The 21,102-nt window shown below is 36.7% G+C and overlaps 2 protein-coding genes across 10 annotated transcripts in view; both read left to right on the top strand.

Annotated features, from left to right (window-relative positions):
* The first annotated feature begins 295 nt into the window (after positions 1-295).
* The window catches only part of LOC127834421 (platelet endothelial aggregation receptor 1-like), a 65,470-nt gene continuing 44,663 nt past the window's right edge, over positions 296-21,102 (top strand). Inside the window, exons 1-4 of the transcript XR_008027931.1 lie at positions 296-546; positions 1,913-3,270; positions 4,717-6,893; positions 7,178-7,682. The gene's annotated coding sequence lies outside the window, so the exon portion shown is untranslated. Of the gene's footprint in view, positions 547-1,912; positions 3,271-4,716; positions 6,894-7,177 lie in introns of the transcript that reaches the window.
* The window catches only part of LOC127834420 (multiple epidermal growth factor-like domains protein 10), a 63,136-nt gene continuing 60,369 nt past the window's right edge, over positions 18,336-21,102 (top strand). For 3 of the 9 annotated variants that reach the window (XM_052360248.1, XM_052360247.1, XM_052360254.1), the window contains exons 1-2: positions 18,337-18,675; positions 20,356-20,876. In XM_052360248.1, coding sequence (XP_052216208.1) covers positions 18,573-18,675; positions 20,356-20,876 — 624 coding nt within the window. In that variant the 5' untranslated portion in view covers positions 18,337-18,572. Of the gene's footprint in view, positions 18,676-20,355; positions 20,877-21,102 lie in introns of all 9 variants that reach the window. The other 6 variants (XM_052360253.1, XM_052360252.1, XR_008027930.1 and 3 more) reach the window with 4 other exon arrangements.

Below are 21,102 nucleotides of genomic sequence, written 5' to 3' on the forward strand. Positions count from 1 at the left end.
ATTTATATTTCGTTAAGTTTTCAGAAATGCACAACGATAAGTAAAACACCCGCTAGCAGAGTATGTGACATCACTATTTCTACGAAAAATTGGAGAATTATTTTCTTTTTTTTTCCCAAGAACTTATTTTTTTTCAAGAGAAGATTGCAAGTACACACTTATGTTTATATTAAACAAAACAAGAACATTCTTTGCTTCGAAGTCAGTGAGTATATTTCCGTTTATATTATTGTAGTAAGTGTTAGCGCTTAACATATAAATCAAATGGAATAACACACTTTGAACAATTGTTCTCACTCACATGTCAGTTAAAAGCCATTATTCAATGACATACATATCCTTAGTTTATATGAGTTATGGACATTTTGTAAATTTTTGGGGTCTGGAACAAACTATAGAAGTATGTTTATACCTTGAGTGTTGATAAAAACTCTTTTGTGGACGTAAACAGATGCGATTGTCATTGGAAGTTATAATAAATGATGTGGAGACCAGTTCCTGTTGTATATGCGTTCTGCATTCTAATGGTGCCTTCTACAGCTAGTGGTAAATAAAATGTGTTTGAGGACATATAATTATCGCATCCATATCGAATGGATTCAAGGTCACATGATATTGGATGGCTTCGAGTCGCGGTTCAATGATTATAATTATGTCGTCCATATTTCATTTTGGTAAATGTACACCAAAAATATTGACGGGATATTGCAAATTTAAATAGAGGTCTTTGGTAGAAAGTGCAGAGCAAAAACATAAATTCTCTTCAATATTTTAGAGTTATTTCACATGGCATATTTCTCTTGTGCAAACAAGAAAGTCAGGGTGTCAGGGTGTCAAGTTTGTGCGAAGAACAACTCGAGTACTGCAGAGATAATACTCCATCTCATGATATAGGGCTGTAAGAGAAAGTATAAACCATACTCCTTGTTACCTTTCGTTGATTTTCTATGCCGATACAAAGTGTGCACCAGAATGCATCATAGATGTATATTTCTTCCTTCGCCGTGGTGTAATGGATAAGGTGTCCGCCTAACGACCGGGCGGTCACGGGTTCGATCCCCACTGTGGGAGCGTTTTTTTAGATCTCCCCCAAAGTCACGTTTTTGTACTGGTTATAGGCCCAGGAAACGGACGCGAGAGCGTTTCAATTAATTAGTAAGTTCTTTTAATGCAATCTAGCTAAAATAAATAAGTTCAAAGTAAAATTCGGTCTTATCTTGGATGTTTCGACAGAAAACTTAAATCTTCCACAACATAAACACAAGTATGCATGTATGTACAATTACGTTAATATTTTTTGGATATACGTTTGTACAAACAAAGTGAGGCAATGCCAGGCCTATGCACCGAGCTTAAATAATTGTTCGTTCAATATAATTCAAGCCAAATGATTTGTTGTTCATAGAGCATTATAAAAATACTGCATCTTAAAAATAATCGAAATTCTATAATAAAATGTTTGTTATTTGAAATTTGTTGTAGGCAATTGTTCTTAAATTCTATAACTAGTAGGGAGCAAAATGACAATTTTAAGTAAAACACACCATCGGCGGCTTGCGTCACTTGCAGTGAAATAAATATTTTAACGTTTTTATTGATAATAAGTTTGAATGTTTGATTAATGATATAATTGGTTGAAACTTTGCAATTTACTTCTTTTAATAAAAAGCAAATTATGATTCATTCTTTACATTATTATGCAATATTCAATTATGATTAATGTTTTCGCGAAATTTTTTATGTTTTATGATTATATCACATGCTTTGTTTCTCTCAATGATTGTCAAGTACTTATAGCTTGTTTATATTCTGTTTCTTCTTACATCAAACGATTTTTTCGAGTATTTCGAAAATGACACGAAGTATTGCGATGACAATTATTATGGATTTTTCTGTAATATGACGTGCCCAGATACATGCAAAAACGCTACTGGCAGATTGTGTGACGTCAAAGATGGCTCATGTAACCAAGGCTGTACCGACAACTACTACCGACAATTCTGTAATAGGAAGTGCCCAGATACATGCAAAAACGCTACTGGCAGATTGTGTGACGTCTTTAATGGCTCGTGCTTCAACGGATGTGACGATAGCTTTTATGGTACTGATTGCAATATGACGTGCCCGGAAACATGCAAAAAGGCGATTGACAGATTGTGTGACGTCATAGTTGGCTCATATAACGAAGGCTGTGTCGACAACTACTACGGACAATTCTGTAATATGGCGTGCCCAGATACATGCAAAAATGCTACTGACAGATTGTGTGACGTCATAGATGGCTCATGTTACGAAGGCTGTGTCGACATCTACTACGGACAATTCTGTAATATGACGTGCCCAGATACATGCAAAAATGCTACTGGAAGATTGTGTGACGTCTTCAATGGCTCGTGCTCCAACGGATGTGACGATAGCTTTTATGGTACTGATTGCAATATGACGTGTCCGGAAACATGCAACAAGGCGATTGACAGAGTGTGTGACGTCATAGATGGCTCATGTAACAAAGGCTGTGCTGACAACTACTACGGACAATTCTGTAATGTGACGTGTCCAGATACGTGCAAAAACGCTACTGGCAGATTGTGTGACGTCATAGGTGGCTCGTTTTCCAACGGATGTGTCGACAACTACTACGGACAAGTCTGTAATATGACTTGCTCAGATACATGTAAAAACGCTATTGGCAGATTGTGTGACGTCATAGTTGGCTCATATAACGAAGGCTGTGTCGACAACTACTACGGAAAATTCTGTAATATGACGTGCCCAGATACATGCAAAAACGCTACTGGCAGAATGTGTGACGTCATAGATGGCTCGTGTTTGAATGGATGTGCTGACAACTACTACGGACAATTCTGTAATATGACATGCCCAGATACATGCAAAAACGCTACTGGCAGATTGTGTGACGTCATAGATGGCTCGTGTTTGAACGGATGTGTCGACAACTACTACGGACAATGCTGTAATATGACGTGCCCAGATACATGTAAAAACGCTACTGGCAGTGTGTGTGACGTCATGGATGGCTCGTGTTTGAACGGATGTGGCGATAGCTATTATGGGACTGAGTGCAATATGATGTGCCCGAATACATGCTACAATACGACAGAAAGAGTGTGTGACGTCTTCAATGGCTCTTGTTCTCAAGGCTGTGTTCACAGTTATTTTGGCTCTCACTGCGATATGATGTGCCCGAACACTTGCAGCAATATCGCGGATATGCCGTCGTGTCACTCTGAAAGTGGAACGTGCCTGGCGGTAAGAATCTATTCGTCTGCATGACATCTTTACATTGACGGGTAAAACTTAATTCTTGAAAGAGACTTGTTCACAGATTTTGGAATCCGAACTTGACAATTCGAGTCTAATAAAAATATCAGAATTAAGGAAGATAAATACATTAATAAATAAATTAAAGGAAATAAGTCAGCCAACACCCACAGTGATTCAAACTGATGTTGTTTAATGTTGTATATTTTATATAAAGATTATAGACCATCCAGATTGTTAAATTGCGAAATGCATTTGATACGTCATAGACGCAACGTACGTAATTTACCAAATTTTAACGAAAACAACAGAAATATTCCTAAGTATTCGTTTATTTCATATTTGTAACGCTTCATAATTGTATCAATTTCAAATGATGAAAATGCACTTGAAGTTTGTTTCTAGGTTTTGAGCGTTTGTATTTGCTAACGGGAGTAAGTGTTCTTTTATTTTTTTAATTTCTGACAAAAAGTTAGACAATTGTTGTTTAGTCAATATCTGAACAGACAGACAGACAGACAGACAGACAGACAGACAGACAGACAGACAGACAGACAGACAGACAGACAGACAGACAGACAGACAGACAGACAGACAGACAGACAGACAGACAGACAGACAGACAGACAGACAGACAGACAGACAGACAGACAGACAGACAGACAGACGGACGGACGGACGGACGGACGGACGGACGGACGGACGGACGGACGGACGGACGGACGGACGGACGGACGGACGGACGGACGGACGGACGGACGGACGGACGGACGGACGGACGGACGGACGGACGGACGGACGACGGACAGACAGACAGACAGACAGACAGACAGACAGACAGACAGACAGACAGACAGACAGACAGACAGACAGACAGACAGACAGACAGACAGACAGACAGACAGACAGACAGACAGACAGACAGACAGACAGACAGACAGACAGACAGACAGACAGACAGACAGACAGACAGACAGACAGACAGACAGACAGACAGACAGACAGACAGACAGACAGACAGACAGACAGACAGACAGACAGACAGACAGACAGACTGAACACAACCTGAACGGGGTTATTAATGTATCCCATCAAGATCGCTAATATTTTGTAAATAAAAAGTGGCTGAACAAAGCACTAAAACAGTATTAAGGCAATACACGTGAGATGTATGTATTTGGGTCGTGCTCTGTGAAAAAGGGGTTTAATGCATGTGCGTAAAGTGTTGTCCCAGATTATCACAGGCACACACTTTCCGCTTTTATGATATATTTCGTTTTTAGAAAGTCTCTTCTTTGCAAAAATCAAGTTTAGGCGGAAAGTGTCGTCCCTGATTAGCCTGTGCGGACTGCAAAGAATAATCTGGACCGACACTTTACGCACATGCAGTAAACCCCATTTTCATAGATCGCGGATGATTTGTAAATATTGCAGGGATGTCTCAAGGGATTTTATGGACAAAAATGTTCATATATGTGCCAACACTGTGTGAATAATACATGTCAACAAGAGGACGGGGTCTGTGTTCACGGATGCACTGACGGGTACAGTCAAGACGTAGATGCTTTAAAGTGCCTAAATGGTAATTTATTTATATGTTATTGGTTTAATATGTCTAGGTTAAACACGCCATGTACTATGTCAGTTTTCTATAGAAATGGAAAATACCCCTCAATATTCCTTAATACCCTTTATGGCTGAAACAACGGAGCAAAATACCCTTTAACAATAACACCAGGGGGTACAATACCCTTTAGACTAAATCCTTATCTGGAGCTCTGCCAGCACACCTCTATCTCATTCGATGAAAGACCCATCTCCAACTAGAATTTCGCTGATGAAATTGACCCCATGGGTGGCACCAGCAGTGAACTTGACGATCTTACCAACAAACTCTATGAACGAACAGGAGCATACGTGATAGAGGTAAGCACTTAGAAGTCGAAGATCATGGTGATCAGCACGACCGACACTAGTGCAGATATCACCATTTGCGGCGAGAAGCTAGAAGAAAGAAGTGACCAGCTTCAAGTACTTGGGCGCAACCCTGTCCGAGGATGGAACCAGTACCGCTGAGGTGCAAATAAGAACTGTCATGGCGACCGCAGCGATGGCCAGACTAAGCCGGGTGTGAACAAGCAGTTCCCTCAGCTTCCCCACCAATAACAGGCTCTACAAGTCCCTCGTAGTCTCAATCCTACTCTACGGCTGCGAGACTTTGATGCTTAACGCGGAGAAGAAACGCAAGAACAGGCATTTGAACATAAATGTCTCCGAAGACTGTTCCGCATCTCCTACAAAGCGCACAAGACCAACGTGTACGTCCGGACATGACCGCAACACTTGCTGGTCCACTAGAGCCCCTACATGTGACCGTCAAAGGACGAAAGCTGACTTGGTTTGGACACGTCACCAGGCACGACTTTCTGTGCAAAATTGTTCTCCTTTGCACGCTAGATGGAGGTCGACGATGAGGCCGTCATAAGAAAAGGTGGATTGACATAAAAGACTAGACATCCCTACCTTTGAATGAATAACTCTCAGCAGCACACAACCGACCTGACTGTAGGAGGATTTCTGTATCTTTGTCCCTCAATGATGATGATGATGATGATGATAATGATGATTATGATGATGATGATGATGAGTAATGAAAAAATACATTTCTTAAACATAAACTGTCGACTACAGCCTGATATTTATTTAACACGAATACATTCGTTTTGTATACAATCAATAACAACATAAGTACGGAGTTCCGTTGTTATTGTATATATTAAAATGTAGCAGGTCTTGTACTGGTCAATTATTTCAGCATTCAACAATCGTATATGTCAGTCTATTATGCACGCCCCCGATATGAACATCCTACACATTTACCAATGAAATTGCTTGTAACAGCTCGTCTTTAATTTGCTGGATTTAATGGTTGGATAATTAAACCGTTGAAGTTAAAACTGATGAACGTTTATAGTGTCTGAACATGGTATTACTTTAGTTTATGTACAATAGGCTCAACAAACTCCAATGATGAGAGAGCGGCGAAAAGTAATCATTTCCTGATACCCATATCTACCGTTTTTGGAATAATTAGCGGTTCAGTTTTAGTTATTGTAGTATTGGTTGCTGTCGCAGCATTCATCGTCCATCGAAACAAAAGGTGGGTGGAACCAATTGATGATTTAAAAAGTTGTTTTGATTTATTTACATGACATATTTTCTACATTTATTAAGGCACAGCATAAAAGTTTTATGTAAAAATAAAACAACATAATTTGTAATCGAAGGCATTGATTCTATCGAACGTTTTATTATTTAAAATTTGTATCACTCTTATTTTATTTAAAACATTATAATAAATATAATGTTTTTTTGTAAATATTGTGGAATATAAGTGGTATATACCGCATGACTCTGTATAATGGTCAGGTATGGTTGTAAACACTCCGAAATACATTCGAATGTATAAAGAACCGAAAGGAATATTAAATGGACTTTCAGGAGACATTCGTTGAAAATCAGAAGAAATGCTTTAAGAAGGTCAGAATTCTTCGAAGAAGTTCAACTGGCGGTAGTGACCAACTCGAACTTCGTGAAGTGTGAGGAATCAGGTAAGACTCATAATACAAGTTTTAGTATTGATGATAATGACATGCACAGAAATGGTAATGACACAAATAATTTCAATTATAAATATAAACAATTCATACTAGAAATCGTTTGATTTTCTTTTAAACTGGCTACGACGCCTTCGTTAAGGTGCAAAGATATAACATAACACTACTTCTCGACTCGTTTTCGACTTTCAATTACATGCATTCTAGTTGAAAACCATTGCAACTTACAACATACTTAATACATTGCTTACAACCTTTATTTATATATCATCAACCAGGTTCCGACATTTACAAAACCATGACTGGTTCAGATGAAGAGCCATCGGTCGAGTGTCCACACATATGTAGGAATGTAATGGGATGGGCCATTTGCAAAACTGTGTTTGGAAGAAAACGAAAACGATACAATATAAGAAAACGTTCGGTTGAAGATTGAACTATGACAGCGATAGATCCCGCATTGAAACACGTGCTATTGATCAATCAGAGGTTGGAAATTGTTTTACAATAAACAAAATTGAGGCAACAATTTAAACTATGATCAAAGAATCTCTCCGTGTTTTCAAAGTTAAAATAAGTGGTACGTTTATTCGAATGTGTTTATTTACTGTTTTGTAAGTGTAGATTGTATCATGGAATATAGGGATAATATAAGTTTTCGAGGGCATGATTGTCTGCCGGCGCTCGAAAATTCCGTTCCTGCCCGAGTGCGCCCGCAAATGATCATGTCCGAGAAAATGTATATTTTCGCTATTATTGCATAAAAAAATCACACAAACTAAAATAAATTTAAACAACATTGAAAACAATATGTCTTGTTCATTCGACATCGACAAAATAATTCGATTATTTCATATGACATCATACAGTTCACGGTTGTGTTTTACATATGCCTCACTCGATCATCATCAGAAATGACGAGGCTTTTTCTTCGGATAGGCAGTTTTCGATTTTAAATGTGTTAAAACAGTGGATTAATTCAAAGTTGAAATGCAGCCTCGCAAAGTATGAAATGAGGAATTATTTTGGAATTTACTGGTCGTGACGGATAAAAATATCGTCATAATAAGTCATTAATTTCATAAATGTTTCTTTCGAACAGGTCTATCCTATTTCGTTCGAACTAAATTTTCTCAAAATTAATACTGCAAACCACAGGAGGGAATCCCGTATTTTTTATATGCTTTAATAGAAACAAGGAGTGCAACTTCATTTTCGTAAAACTAATCCATCTTTACTGTAAACCATATAACTCGAACAATTTGTAATGAATCAACTACACACCGGTTGTTTTCGAAAGCTAAATTTTTTTTATCAGGAATAATTATCAGCACCATTGATCCAGCAGTATTTCGATACCAGCCCACAGAAATTGACCCAAAAATCATGTTTGCTCGGACACAAGTGTGTCCACATTAAGATTTTCCATGTCGATAACTTTCAAGAGCTATAACTCAATAACCGAGTCATTAAACGGTAGATAAACATGACCTGCATGCACAGTAAACATTTTTCAATCGGTTACAATACCTTTTGTTTTCGAACAAGTTTGGTAAACACCATTTATCGCGTATTCGATCAGCGAGTACAAAATCTAAACAGAACATTCTATTATTTATTCTGAAAATAATATCCCTAGTTTGCTGCTGCCAATAGATTTTGAAACGGCCTTTGACTCTTTGTCATGAGCATTTGTAATCGGACTCTATCATGGTTTTATTTCGGTCTTGACATAATACAATGGATTAATGTATTGTTTAAAGACGAAGTGTCGGCGGTAACGCAATGTGGGTTTCTCTTAGATTTGTTTTCCTTTACAACGTGGTTGCAGACAAGGGGATCCGCTAAGTTGCTCCGTGTTCATACTGTGCGCTGAAATATTATCTATTAAACTAAGGTCTAATACTAAACGACAGGGAATCAAAATCAATGACTTAGAATACAAATTGTCACAATTTGCCGACGACACCTCTATACTCATGGGTGGTTATGCAAAATCTCGTAATGAAACTTTAGATGTATTGTCGCACTTCACGCACTACTCATGGTTAAAAATTAATTTTGACAAAACAAAAGGCAAACATAAAGTAAGCTCCGAAAGCATTAAAACAAGATGTACATTAAATTGGAATCAAAAACATTTTATATACTAGGCCTTAAATTTCACATTGACCTTAACACAATTATAGAACTAAACTTCATTGACAACATAGTTAAAATAAAAGCCTTATTTAAAAATTGGTCTAGAAGGATTTTAACTCCGATATGGAGAATTCAAATTATTAAAACAAGATCATTAACAGTTCTAAATCATCATCTTGCTTTTATGCCAAATCCGCCAAATTATCTGTTGACAGAGATCAATGAATTATTTTTTAAATTTGTGTGGAATGGTAAACAACGAATTAACAAAACTATTTTGCTAAAAGAATATACCGAAGGCGGTTTGAAAATGATTGTTCCTTTTTCTTTTGTCAGTTCTCTGAAGTACTCATTAACAAGATACAAAATGAATTCTGGAGAGATACATTGAACTCGTTGGTTGAACTTAGTAAAAAAGAACCATTTAAAACCCAGTTCTTGCTTTCGCAATCTATTATTCTATTACCCAGACATAGCAATTTGTAACACAAGTGTATTTTTATGCCCCCGATAGGTTGGCATAAAGCAGTTGAACTGTCCGTCAGTCCGTCTGTCTGTCAGTCTGTGAGTCCGTCAGAAAACTTTAACATTGCCCATAACTTTTGCAATATTCAAGTTAGAAACTTGTTATTTGGCATGCATGCGTATCTCATGGAGCTGCACAGTTTGAGTGGTGAAAGGTCAAGGTCAATGTCATCCTTCAAGGTCAAAGGTTAATTATATGGCTTCAAAGCGGCACAGTAGGGGGCATTGTGTTTCTGACAAACACATCTCTTGTTTAAATCATGGTTTGAAAAAGGCGTTAATTTTGTTGGTGACTTGATGCACAACGCTGAACTTTCATCCTTTTACAGTTATGATGAATTTTGCAAATTACTTAACTTCAATCTAAATTATCTATTTTCATAGGAATTATTAACGCAGTTTAAAGATATATGAAACGCAAAAGCTGCTATGACACTTGCTTTTTGTAGCCTTTTATTCCCACTAGCCTACGATTCATCGTAGCTAACACAAAGGGTACACATCCTATATATGAACTTATTACCAAAAAAAGAGTCTACGCCAGTGTGCATAAAACATTGTCAAGTATTTTTAACAACACTGAAACAAAAGAGTGTCGACATACTTGTGGTGTGCCTTTTCATATCACACGAGATACACATTTGCAGTGGTTTCAATACAGAATGATAAATAGAATCATAGGTACAAATTCCTTCTCATTGAAAAATTGTATATGCCACCTCAGCCAACTGCACTTTTTGTCAAACTGAATGTGAAATTATCCAACATTTATTTTGGGAATGTAAGCTTGTCAATAAATTAATAGCATAACTGTTTTTAGCTGGTATCATTTGTCCTTTTCTTGCCTTATACAAAAGTGAAATTACTTTTTGTTAATGATTTTAGGCAAAGTTGAGAATGGGAAATGTTGTCAAGACTTTTTCAGAAGTTGTGAAAAGAAGTCACGTATTGTTAAATATTCCTTTAACAAATGCCGTTTATATTGCCACCAGTTCACGAGTTGTTGTGAAAATAGACAGAAGAAGCCATGTAAACACTAATGATGGTAAAATGTATAAGATGTGTTATAATATGCATATATTTGTTGTAAACTCTGAACGGTGTGAAGTGTGATGCCCTCGACCCACACAAAATCATTCACGAGGTACCTAAACGGTATTGAACGGAAAATAATGAAGTTCAATACAATTAATAGTTTAAAAAATATTTCTAAATAAATATGGAACAGCTAAAAAAGAATGTATACATTCTTTAACTTTTCTCATCTTGTCATTCTGTTCACTAGTCCATTTAATATTTAATAATATTGTTATTAGGGATAGTGAATACATCGAGTAAATAAAGTGATGCTGTACTCTATGACATCAAAAACATCATAAGACGTGGCGGTATGGACATGACACTTCATATCACTTAATATTTGTAAGTGCTACGGAAAGACCACTTGCCTCGAACATCTTACATCCGACCACGTAGCGTTTTTTGTAGAGAATGAAGATGCTCTAGGAATACCACACAAGGAAATGGTAGGATGAATCGTGAGTGAAGTGCTTCCGATCAAAGTATAAATCTAACCATTAGTGGTGCAATATTGAAACAATTATTGTTTGCAATCGGGTTTTCCGGGGATCGACATATGATTACATATTGTAGAGGACTTGCCAAAAATATTCACTGTATCAAATGCGCAAAACTTTGCGCAATGTAACATTACGGTAAATATGTGTTAAACGCAAATAACATATAAATGATAATAATAGTAATAATAAAAATAATAATAATAATAATAATAATAATAATAATAATAATAATAATGATGATTATTATTATTATTATTATTATTATTATTATTATTATTATTATTATTATTATTATTATCATTATTATTATTATTATTATTATATGCATATAATATTATAGAAGTAGTTGTAGTAGTAGTAGCAGAAGCAGCAACAGCAGAAAAAGCAACAGTAGCAGAAGCAGTATCAGTAGCAGAAGCAGTAGTAGTAGTAGTAGTAATGGTAGTTGTAGTAGTAGTAGTAGTAGTAGTAGTAGTAGTAGTAGTAGTAGTAGTAGTAGTAGTGGTAGTAGTAGTAGTAGTAGTTGTAGTAGCAGCAGCAGTAGTAGTAGTAGTAGTAGTAGTAGTAGTAGTAGTAGTAGTAGTAGTAGTAGTAGTAGTAGTAGTAGTAGTAGTAGAAGTAGTAGTAGTAGTAGTAGAAGTAGTAGTAGTAGTAGTAGTAGTAGTATAGTAGAAGTAGTAGTAGTAGTGGTAGTGATAGTGGTAGTATTAGTAGTTGAAGAAGTAGCAGTAGCAGCAGCAGAACTAGCAGCAGCAGAAGATGAAGCAGCAGTTGCAGTAGTAGTAGTAGCAGAAATAGTAGTATTAGTAGTAGTAGTGGTGGTAGTAGCAGAAGCAGTAGCAGTAGCAGTAGTAGATGTAGTAGTAGAAGTAGTAGTAGTAGTAGTAGTAATAGTAGTAGTAGTAGTAGTAGTAGTAGTAGTAGTAGTAGTAGTAGTAGTAGTAGTAGTAGTAGAAGTAGTAGTAGTAGTAGAAGTAGTAGTAGTAGTAGTAGTAGTAGAAGTAGTAGTGTTAGTAGTAGTAGTAGTAGTAGTAGTAGTAGTAGTAGTAGTAGTAGTAGTAGTAGTAGTAGTAGTAGTAGTAGAAGTAGTAGTAGTAGTAGTAGTATTAGTAGTAGTAGTAATAGTAGTAGTAGTAGTAGTAGTAGTAGTTGTGGTAGTAGAAGTAGTAGTACTAGTAGTAGTAGTAGTAGTAGTAGTAGTAGTAGTAGTAGTAGTAGTAGTAGTAGTAGTAGTAGTAGTAGTAGTAGTAGTAGTAGTAGTAGTAGTAGTAGTAGTAGCAGTAGTAGTAGTAGTAGTAGTAGTAGTAGTAGTAGTAGTAGTAGTAGTAGTAGTAGTAGTAGTAGTAGTAGTAGTAGTAGTAGTAGTAGTAGAAGTAGAAGTAGTAGTAGAAGCAGTAGCAGAAGCAGTAGCAGTAACAGTAGCAAGAGCAGTAGCAGTAGCAGTAGTAGTAATAGTAGTAGAAGAAGTAGTAGATGTAGTAGTAGTAGTAGTTGTTGTTGTTGTAGTAGTAATAGTAGTAGTAGTTTATTATAAGTAGTAGTAGTAGTAGTAGTAGTAGTAGTGGTAGTGGTAGTGATACTAGTAGTTGTTGTAGTAGTAGCGGTAGCAGTAGTATAGTATTAGTAGTAGTAGTAGTGGTGGTAGTGGTAGTATAAGTAGTTGTAGTAGGAGCAGTAGTAGCAGCATTAATAATAGTAGCAGAAGAAGAAGCAGCAGTTGCTGTAGTAGAAGTAGCAGAAATAGTAGAAGTGGTAGTGGTAGTAGTAGCAGTAGCAGTAGCAGTAGCAGTAGTATTAGTAGAAGTAGTGGCAGTAGAAGTAGTAGTAGAAGTAGTAGTAGTAGTAGTAGAAGTAGTTGTAGTAGAAGTAGTAGTAGTAGTAGTAGTAGTAGTAGTAGTAGTAGTAGTAGTAGTAGTAGTAGTAGAAGTAGTAGTAGTAGTAGTAGTAATAGTAGTAGTTGTTGTTGTTGTAGTAGTAGTAGTAGTAGTAGTAGTAGTAGTAGAAATAGTAGTAGTAATAATAAGCAGTGACAGTAGTAGCAGTAGTAGCAGTAGCAGTAGCAGTAGCAGTAGTAGTAGTAGTAGTAGTTGTAGAAGTAGAAGTAGTAATAGTTGTTTAGTAGTAGTAGTAGTTGTAGTAGTATTAGTGGTAGAAGTAGTAGTAGTTGTTGTTGTTGTAGTAGCAGCAGTAGCACCAGCAGAAATAGCAGCAGCAGAAGAAGAAGCAGCAGTTGCAGTCTCAGTAGTAGCAGAAATAGTAGTAGTCGTTGTAGTAGTAGTCGTAGTGTTATTTGTAATCATACCCTACTATTTTTGATTATTATTGAACTAAGTATGAATAATATTGCATTTTATATATATTTAATACAAAATTATTTGGACAGGTTATAAAAAAATGAATAAATAAGATAGTACATACATATATGGGAACTATGCGGGGACTTTCAAATTATTCTCCCTCAGGGCATCAGTTCATTATATTTCACATTATTCGACTGTCCCAATTGTCAATTTAATATCTTTATAAACTAAGCTCGACGTATTCGAATATCGGTCCGCCCGTGACGTCAATTCTTTTCATTTAGTAATAGCAGTATATGCTATAGTTGATATAAAAAAGAAAGGCAGATATACCAGTTTCACGCTCCATTATTCACAGTTTACAGGTTCCCTGAGCGTTTTAACTGGGTTTTTGGCCTGGGGCGTAGCTGGCTGAAAAAAAACTAATTCCAAAATCTCCGATTTACCACTTAATTCATGCGCAATAAAATAAGTTCTTCGCAGATTTCAAAATCCCGCCTTATAAATAGAGATCATCACTATTTAACATAAAAAAGTGTAAGAAAAAATATTATTGAAGCAAAATTGCTAAGCATTGGCTACGATATAGTTTTTAGTGTTTACATATTCATGCGAGAATAAGTTCCTCACTTGACGGTCTAGGCCGAAAAGATACGAGTGTTTACGGAGACAGTAATAAAACTTTTTTTCTGAGACATTTTTGAAGACATTTTATTTGGTATGTATAAACATATTTTAAAATATTGTTATTTTATTTTGCGTTAACAAGTCATTGCAGAAAAAAAGAAAATGAAAAACACATACAAATATTCACGATCATTCTCGTAAATAGACAAAGTAACCGGAAATAGTATTTTACTGCGCAGATCGAGCGCGCAAATCGAGCGCGAAAAGTTCTACCTGAGACAAAGTACACAATCTATACACCGTTCGTTATCGCGGTAAGTGAATGTTCTTTTGTATACACATTACAAAGGAAGTATGAGTGTTTAACTGATAGTTTATTATGTAATAGAAAGCTATTTGAGGCTATTGAAAGTGATTTATTTGACGCAAACACTAACATTTTTGCGGCCATGTTGTTGTTTTTGGATATCTTCACCGCCTAAGTAGACGAACCTCTAACAGATCTGTAGAGTTGAACAAAATGTTATCGTTCCCACCACCAGTATCGCGTAGTCCTCCACCGTCTATGTACACTGTAGTATATACATACATATTGTCTTTTCTTACAGTCTCAGAGCTTCTGCACTCAACCACTAGGGTCAATCCGTTTAAATTCGGACAAAGGGAGAAATTCGGACAATACATCCTAAATGCATTTTACGTCACTCATAATCAAGCCCCAGGCCTTCAGCGCCTATAGCGCTTTGATTGGATTTCTGTTCGGTACCATTTGAGTATGTATAAACATGGTAACTTAAACAGGGGTATTGATCAAGACAAAGTCAGTTAACAGATTTCTCGTATGATTATGTATCTGTGTGTATTCTACGGACCTTATTATGTGCCTTTTTAACTTAAACTTTCCCTAAAACTTGGCCCTTTTGCTGACAGAGGTGGAGATATCGGGATTCCGTATGGTGAGATTTAGATATCGGGATGCCGTCTGTTGAGGTGGAGGTATCGGAGTACCGTCTGGTGAGGTGGATATATCGGGATGCCGTCTGGTAAGATATATATACCGGGGCGCCTTCTGGTTAGGTGGAGATATCGGGATGTTGTCTGTTAAGGTGTATATATCGGGGTGCCGTCTGGTGAGGTGGATATATCGGGATGCCGTCTGGTGAGGTGGATATATCAGGATGCCGTTTGGTAAGATGTTCATATCGGGGCGCCGTCTGGTTAGGTGGATATATAGAGAATAACAGGTTACTGTCCCATCGTTTTGTAACATATCAGGCGAGGCTAAGAATAACATAACGGCGAGGCTTGCCGAGCCGTTATTTTATTCGTGCCCAGCCTGATATATTACAAAACGATGGTACAGGAACCTGCTTTTCTGTTTATTATACCACATTTTCCAAAAAATCAGGATGCCGTCTGGTAAGATGTTCATATCGGGCGCCGTCTGTTTAGGTGGATATATAGAGAATAACAGGTTACTGTCCCATCGTTTTGTAACATATCAGGTGAGGCTAAGAATAACATAGCGGCGAGGCTTGCCGAGCCGTTATTTTATTTGTGCCGAGCCTGATATATTACAAAACGATGGTACAGTAACCTGTTTTTCTGTTTATTATACCACATTTTCCTAAAAATCTGCAAAGCAATCAATTGTGTTTGTATTTAAAATGTACGGATCCCCGCTGATTTTGCTGAACCGGCTTTTACACGTTGAAAACATGTAGCAACGGCGTTCGAAAAGACGACACGAATAATCGCTTATTTTAAACATCGTATAGTGAAAAAAAATTGTTTGCACTACGAATGGGAAGAGTACACCCGCTTTAATTATTCACGTATTGAATTGAAGATCAGGAATGGACTGCAGCGACAAATTTAATCGCATTAACACACTTCACCGAATAGTTTGGAGACGCCATTTTGGAGATGTGTATTGAAATTGACATTTTGATGATGGTGTCAATTGACATAAGCGTGTTAAATCGTTTGTTTAAATAGTTGAGGATTAGCATACAGTTATCATTTGTCTTGAATTTCTGTGCAACACTTGCGAGTGCAATGACTATATCGATATTTTAGATTTATTGTCCCATTGATGGCGTTATTAACTAATGTAGTGCGGGCTGTGGTGATTTTTTTTATTTATGACTTTAAACTAGAATAAAATATGTACGTTCTTGGTATCAAATTGTTTGTTTTGTTGAACCTGATTCTTGTTGATAGAAATTGTAGACTTTATTGCAAATCCCACGTAACTCTAAACATTGACTGATGTAAGAACTTCCTGTTGAACTTGATATAAAACTATGTAATAGGCAACGTTATATCAGGCAGATATCAATGCGGTGGTGTGATAAATCGGGATACCGTCTGGTAAGGTGTAGATATCGGGATGCTGTCTGGTGAAGTGGGGATATCGGGATGCCGTCCGGTGAGGTGGAGCTATCGGGATGCCGGCTGGTGAGGTGGATAAATCGGGTTGCCATCTGCAATGGTGGAGATATCGGAATACCGGCTGGTGAGTTTGAGATATCGGGATGCCGTCTTGTTAGGTGAAGGTATCATGATGATGTCTGGTGAGGTGGAGATATTGGGATGTCGTCTGCTGTGGTGGAGATAACTTGATGCCGTCTGGTGAGGTGGAAATATCGGGATGCCGTCTGGTAAGTTGTATATATCGGGATGCCATCTGGTGAGGTAGAGATATCGAGATACCGTCTGGTGAGGTGGATATATCGGGATGCTGTCTGGTGAGGTGTAGATATCGGGATGTTGTCTGGTAAGGTGTATATATCGGGGTGCCATCTGGTGAGGTGGATATATCGGGATGCCGTCTGGTGAGGTGGATATATCGGGATGCCGTCTGGTGAGCTGGGTATATCGGGGTGCCGTCTGGTAAGGTCCAGATATCGGAATGCCGTCTGATGGTGTGGATATATCGAGATGCCTTCTGGCGAGGTAGACATATCAGGATGCCGTCTGGTGAGGTTGAGATATCGGGATGCCGTCTGGTAAGGTCCAAATTTCAGGATTCTGACTGGTTAGATGGAGATATCGGGATGCCGTCTGGTGAGGTGGAGAAATCGGGTTGCCGTCTGGAGGTTATTCCTAGCATAATGGACGGGTCACATTCAGAAGAATTAAGACGTTGTCTTTACTTTGTGAAGAGTTTGTAAATACGTATCTGCTCTTTGAATGAAGACACATTTAAGTTATTATAAGAGACTTAAAGACACTGCAATACAAAATTGCATGTTTTTGTGTCATTGAGTCGTGGAGTAGGTTGCATATAATTCATTATGGTATTAGATATTCACAATATTTCCCTCTCACATTTTCTGAAATGTGCATATCCATGCTAAATGATATACAAGTAAAACTCGTTTTTTAATGTTTGAGAAAACTTTTCACATTATATCTAAGTGCTGTTTTATTTAAAATATTAGACTTGCGTTTAATGTTGTCGTTGCATGAACATTGCAAAAATCTATCCATTAGTTTTAAGTGGACACAATTATTGTGAGTGTTATTTTCAATTCGCTTGGTATAATTGTCTGATAATGAACATCTACTTCCGAATACCCAATTAACTTGTACACATGTATTCAACCAGTCATGTCACGCTGTCACAGTCATCTCTTAAACTTTTAACGGATTTAAATAAACATATTACAGCCAATGCATTAGTTTCACGGTCTTGCACATTTTACTGTTTGAGATTTGAACAGTCTAACACAGATTAACGTTTAACAACAATATCGCATATTAATTTGTTAATCATATACTTTTTCAGCGTTCGTTGCCTCAAATTTTTCTTTGCTAAAGTCTCAGATATCACCAACTTTATGGATTATATGTAAAGGTGTATCTTCAAGGAGTGGGCTATTGTTTAAGAGGTTTTTGTTAAAACGGACACTATTTATTTCGCAGAACAAATGTGTTTTGTTCTGAGAAAACTGGGCAAAATGCATGTGCATACAGTGTCATCCCAGATTAGCCTGTGCAGTCCAAACAGGCTAATCATGGACGACACTTTCCGCTTAAACTGGATTTTCGGTAAAAAGCGACTTCCTTTAAACGAAAAATATCATAAAAGCGGAAAGTGTCGTCCCTGATTAGCCTGTGCGGACTGCACAGGCTAATCTGGGATGCCACTTTACGCACATGCAGTAAGCCCAGTTTTCTCAGAACGCGACTCATATCGTTGTGATCACCATCCTATTGGGATAAACTGCTGTTTTCCGGCTTATTGAGATGTATTAAGTGTTAATTCCAATGACATAAGGAAATATAAAAAATATCGAATAAGGATACCGCATAAATCATCGAACGTTAGTGGAAAACCATTTTCCTAAAGCAAGTGTGTTCACTTGACTTATGAACGTTTCGCTTATTGTTGAAGACTGGAAACTAAAACAATAGGTTTTGTTCAGTTTGAAAACTAACATACTGTGGGATTATACTTTAAATGTTTCCCACAAAGTGTTGGTGAATATTAAATGCGATTGTCGTTGAAGGAAATTAAGATACAAGCCATGTGGATAACAGTTGTCTTCGTGTTAACCATATGTATTCAGATTCCTTCTACTTCTACATTAAGTGGTAAGTTAACTATGTATATTCATTTCACGCTTACCGGTAGTCTTGTAACAATTTTACCAGATTGCAATTACATAGTTTTGTTTTACAAAATAATAATTTTTATTGTTTGTGTCTGTCGAAAAGCGTGTGGAAAGTTAACTGTTTAAGTTTGTTTGTAGGAGAAATGCATAATACTCGGACACTTGATACTTCTTCAATATTTAACGCGTTAATTATCTTTGGTTTTTATCTTTGTTTGATTATTTATTATTCTTATATATTTAATCAATTATTTATCTTTGGTAATTTTTTCCGTTTGTAAGTATAACACTAAAATAAGAATAAATGAAGAAATTATATATAAATAAAAGGCTATGAGAGGAAGTACAGAGTAAGAACCATAACTCTCTCTTAAATGCTTGTGCGTTGTTATCTATATCTTCGTTTTCTTTTTTTCTTTTTTTGAATGACTACGTTGTGTACCATTTTTTGGGTGATGAACGACTAAAATTATTAAATGTATATTCCTGTCCTTATAATGCATCTGGAGTATCATTATTGCTATACGTACGAATCTAGGACACGAACAAGTTTGATTTGCGCGTCACGTGTTGACATTGATTTTTTGATGACCTGTCTCCATGGGGCTCCAAACATCAACAGGAAATCTGAATACACGATACCTTTAAAAATGTTACCGAAAATTATAACGCCTTGGGGAATTAGACCAGGGCTCTTTTAGGGTTTAAATGTTTACGCTTGTAACATTTGCAGATGGAATATACTAATGTATTGTTTATTTACTCTAAATAATGTGTTGCCATGTTCAACTGCGCTAATGGCTAGTGTATCACCAAGGAATGGAATGATATACAACACACAATCGAAACCTTGTTTCTTATTAACTAAATTGTACGACTTTTAAAAATTAAAATATTAAAAATACAGTTTAATGTTGACTTTTATGAAACAATAACCATTTTTAATGACACTAACACAAACAAAGTATTTAAGGGGTGGGTTGATCAGTTGGTGTTACAGACTGCAAATGTGCACTTTATTCTTGTCTCTAATTTTTGTAATGTTTCAACAGGAAATTTTATATATAGGTACACACTGTTTTGTTAATTTATGTTTTGATATTCAATGCAGAATTATATGGTCTTGGAGGCACGTTTTGGGTACATATATCGTTGTACGAGTGTACTTGGTTTGTGAAAAATTCTGTTGTAAGGGTAAGGTTCGCGGTTGAAACCTGAAATGCTTTGCTTTGACCGTTCTAGGGCGGTGATTCCGGTTTAAAGCATGCTATGTTTAGATTTGGTATTCTTTTATAAAATTAGAGGATACAACCAAAAATGTATCGTATTTCACATATCCACTAAGAGTATGCGTTCGAACTCAAACATGTCATTAAATTCGAACCAACTAAATAACTAAATATATTTCATAAAACAAAATATTATTGTTGAAAAATGCTGCAATTTATTTAAAATGCAATGTATGCTGTTTGGTAACATAGACTTAAATTGTTTGAAATAAATTTGTAGTATTGTTTCACTTTCTCAATGCAGAATATAGAAAACACTGACCAATTGTGTTTCTTTTACAAATTGTCAAAGAGAAGATAACATGAATTATATTATTATATTTTCACATTAGTTTAACACTGAAATTTTAATATTTTGTTTGCTGTTTCAGATAAAGATGATTTCGACTATAATGGCTTTAATGACTACGGCAATTGCCATGATCATTGTGCTGCATGCAATGATAGCACCTGTACATTATGCAAAGAAGGGTGGCATGGCGTGGCAGAGGAAGTGAGCGGTGAGGTAGCATTTATATGTGACCAACCCTGCCCAACACCATGTAAGTCTGGTCACTGTGATGGGAAAACAGGATACTGCAAAGACGGCTGTAAACATGGGTACTATGGTAAGAGATGTGAAGGCAACTGCAAACAGATATGCGTTTATGGAGAATGTGATTCATTTGGTAATTGCACGATTGGCTGTGAAGCTGGTACATTTGGGCCAAGATGTGATGCAACTTGTCCGCAAAGATGTAAGGACGCATTATGCGATGTCTTAAATGGTTCGTGTTCCAAAGGCTGTGCTGGTAACTTGTATGGGTCTCATTGCAATATGACGTGCCCAAACAATTGCAACACAATTGCGGTCGGGCCTTCTTGTCAGGCCGAAAGCGGAATGTGTTTGGCGGTAAGAATCTATATGTCCGAATTTTACTTTACATGAGCCGTTTCTTCATATATTATCTGTCATGTGGGTTTAAACAGAAACCGATATTTGTTAAAAAAGTTATTTAAAACTTGAAAATTACATGTAAATGTAAAATAACATGTTTATAATTTAATACCGCTAATTAAGTAAATGTAATCGATGAATGTGGAAGGAAAAATGCAAGTAAGTTGTTTTGCGTTTTAAA

The sequence above is a fragment of the Dreissena polymorpha genome, chromosome 6 (assembly GCF_020536995.1).
Source record: "Dreissena polymorpha isolate Duluth1 chromosome 6, UMN_Dpol_1.0, whole genome shotgun sequence".
Lineage (NCBI taxonomy): Eukaryota > Metazoa > Mollusca > Bivalvia > Myida > Dreissenidae > Dreissena > Dreissena polymorpha.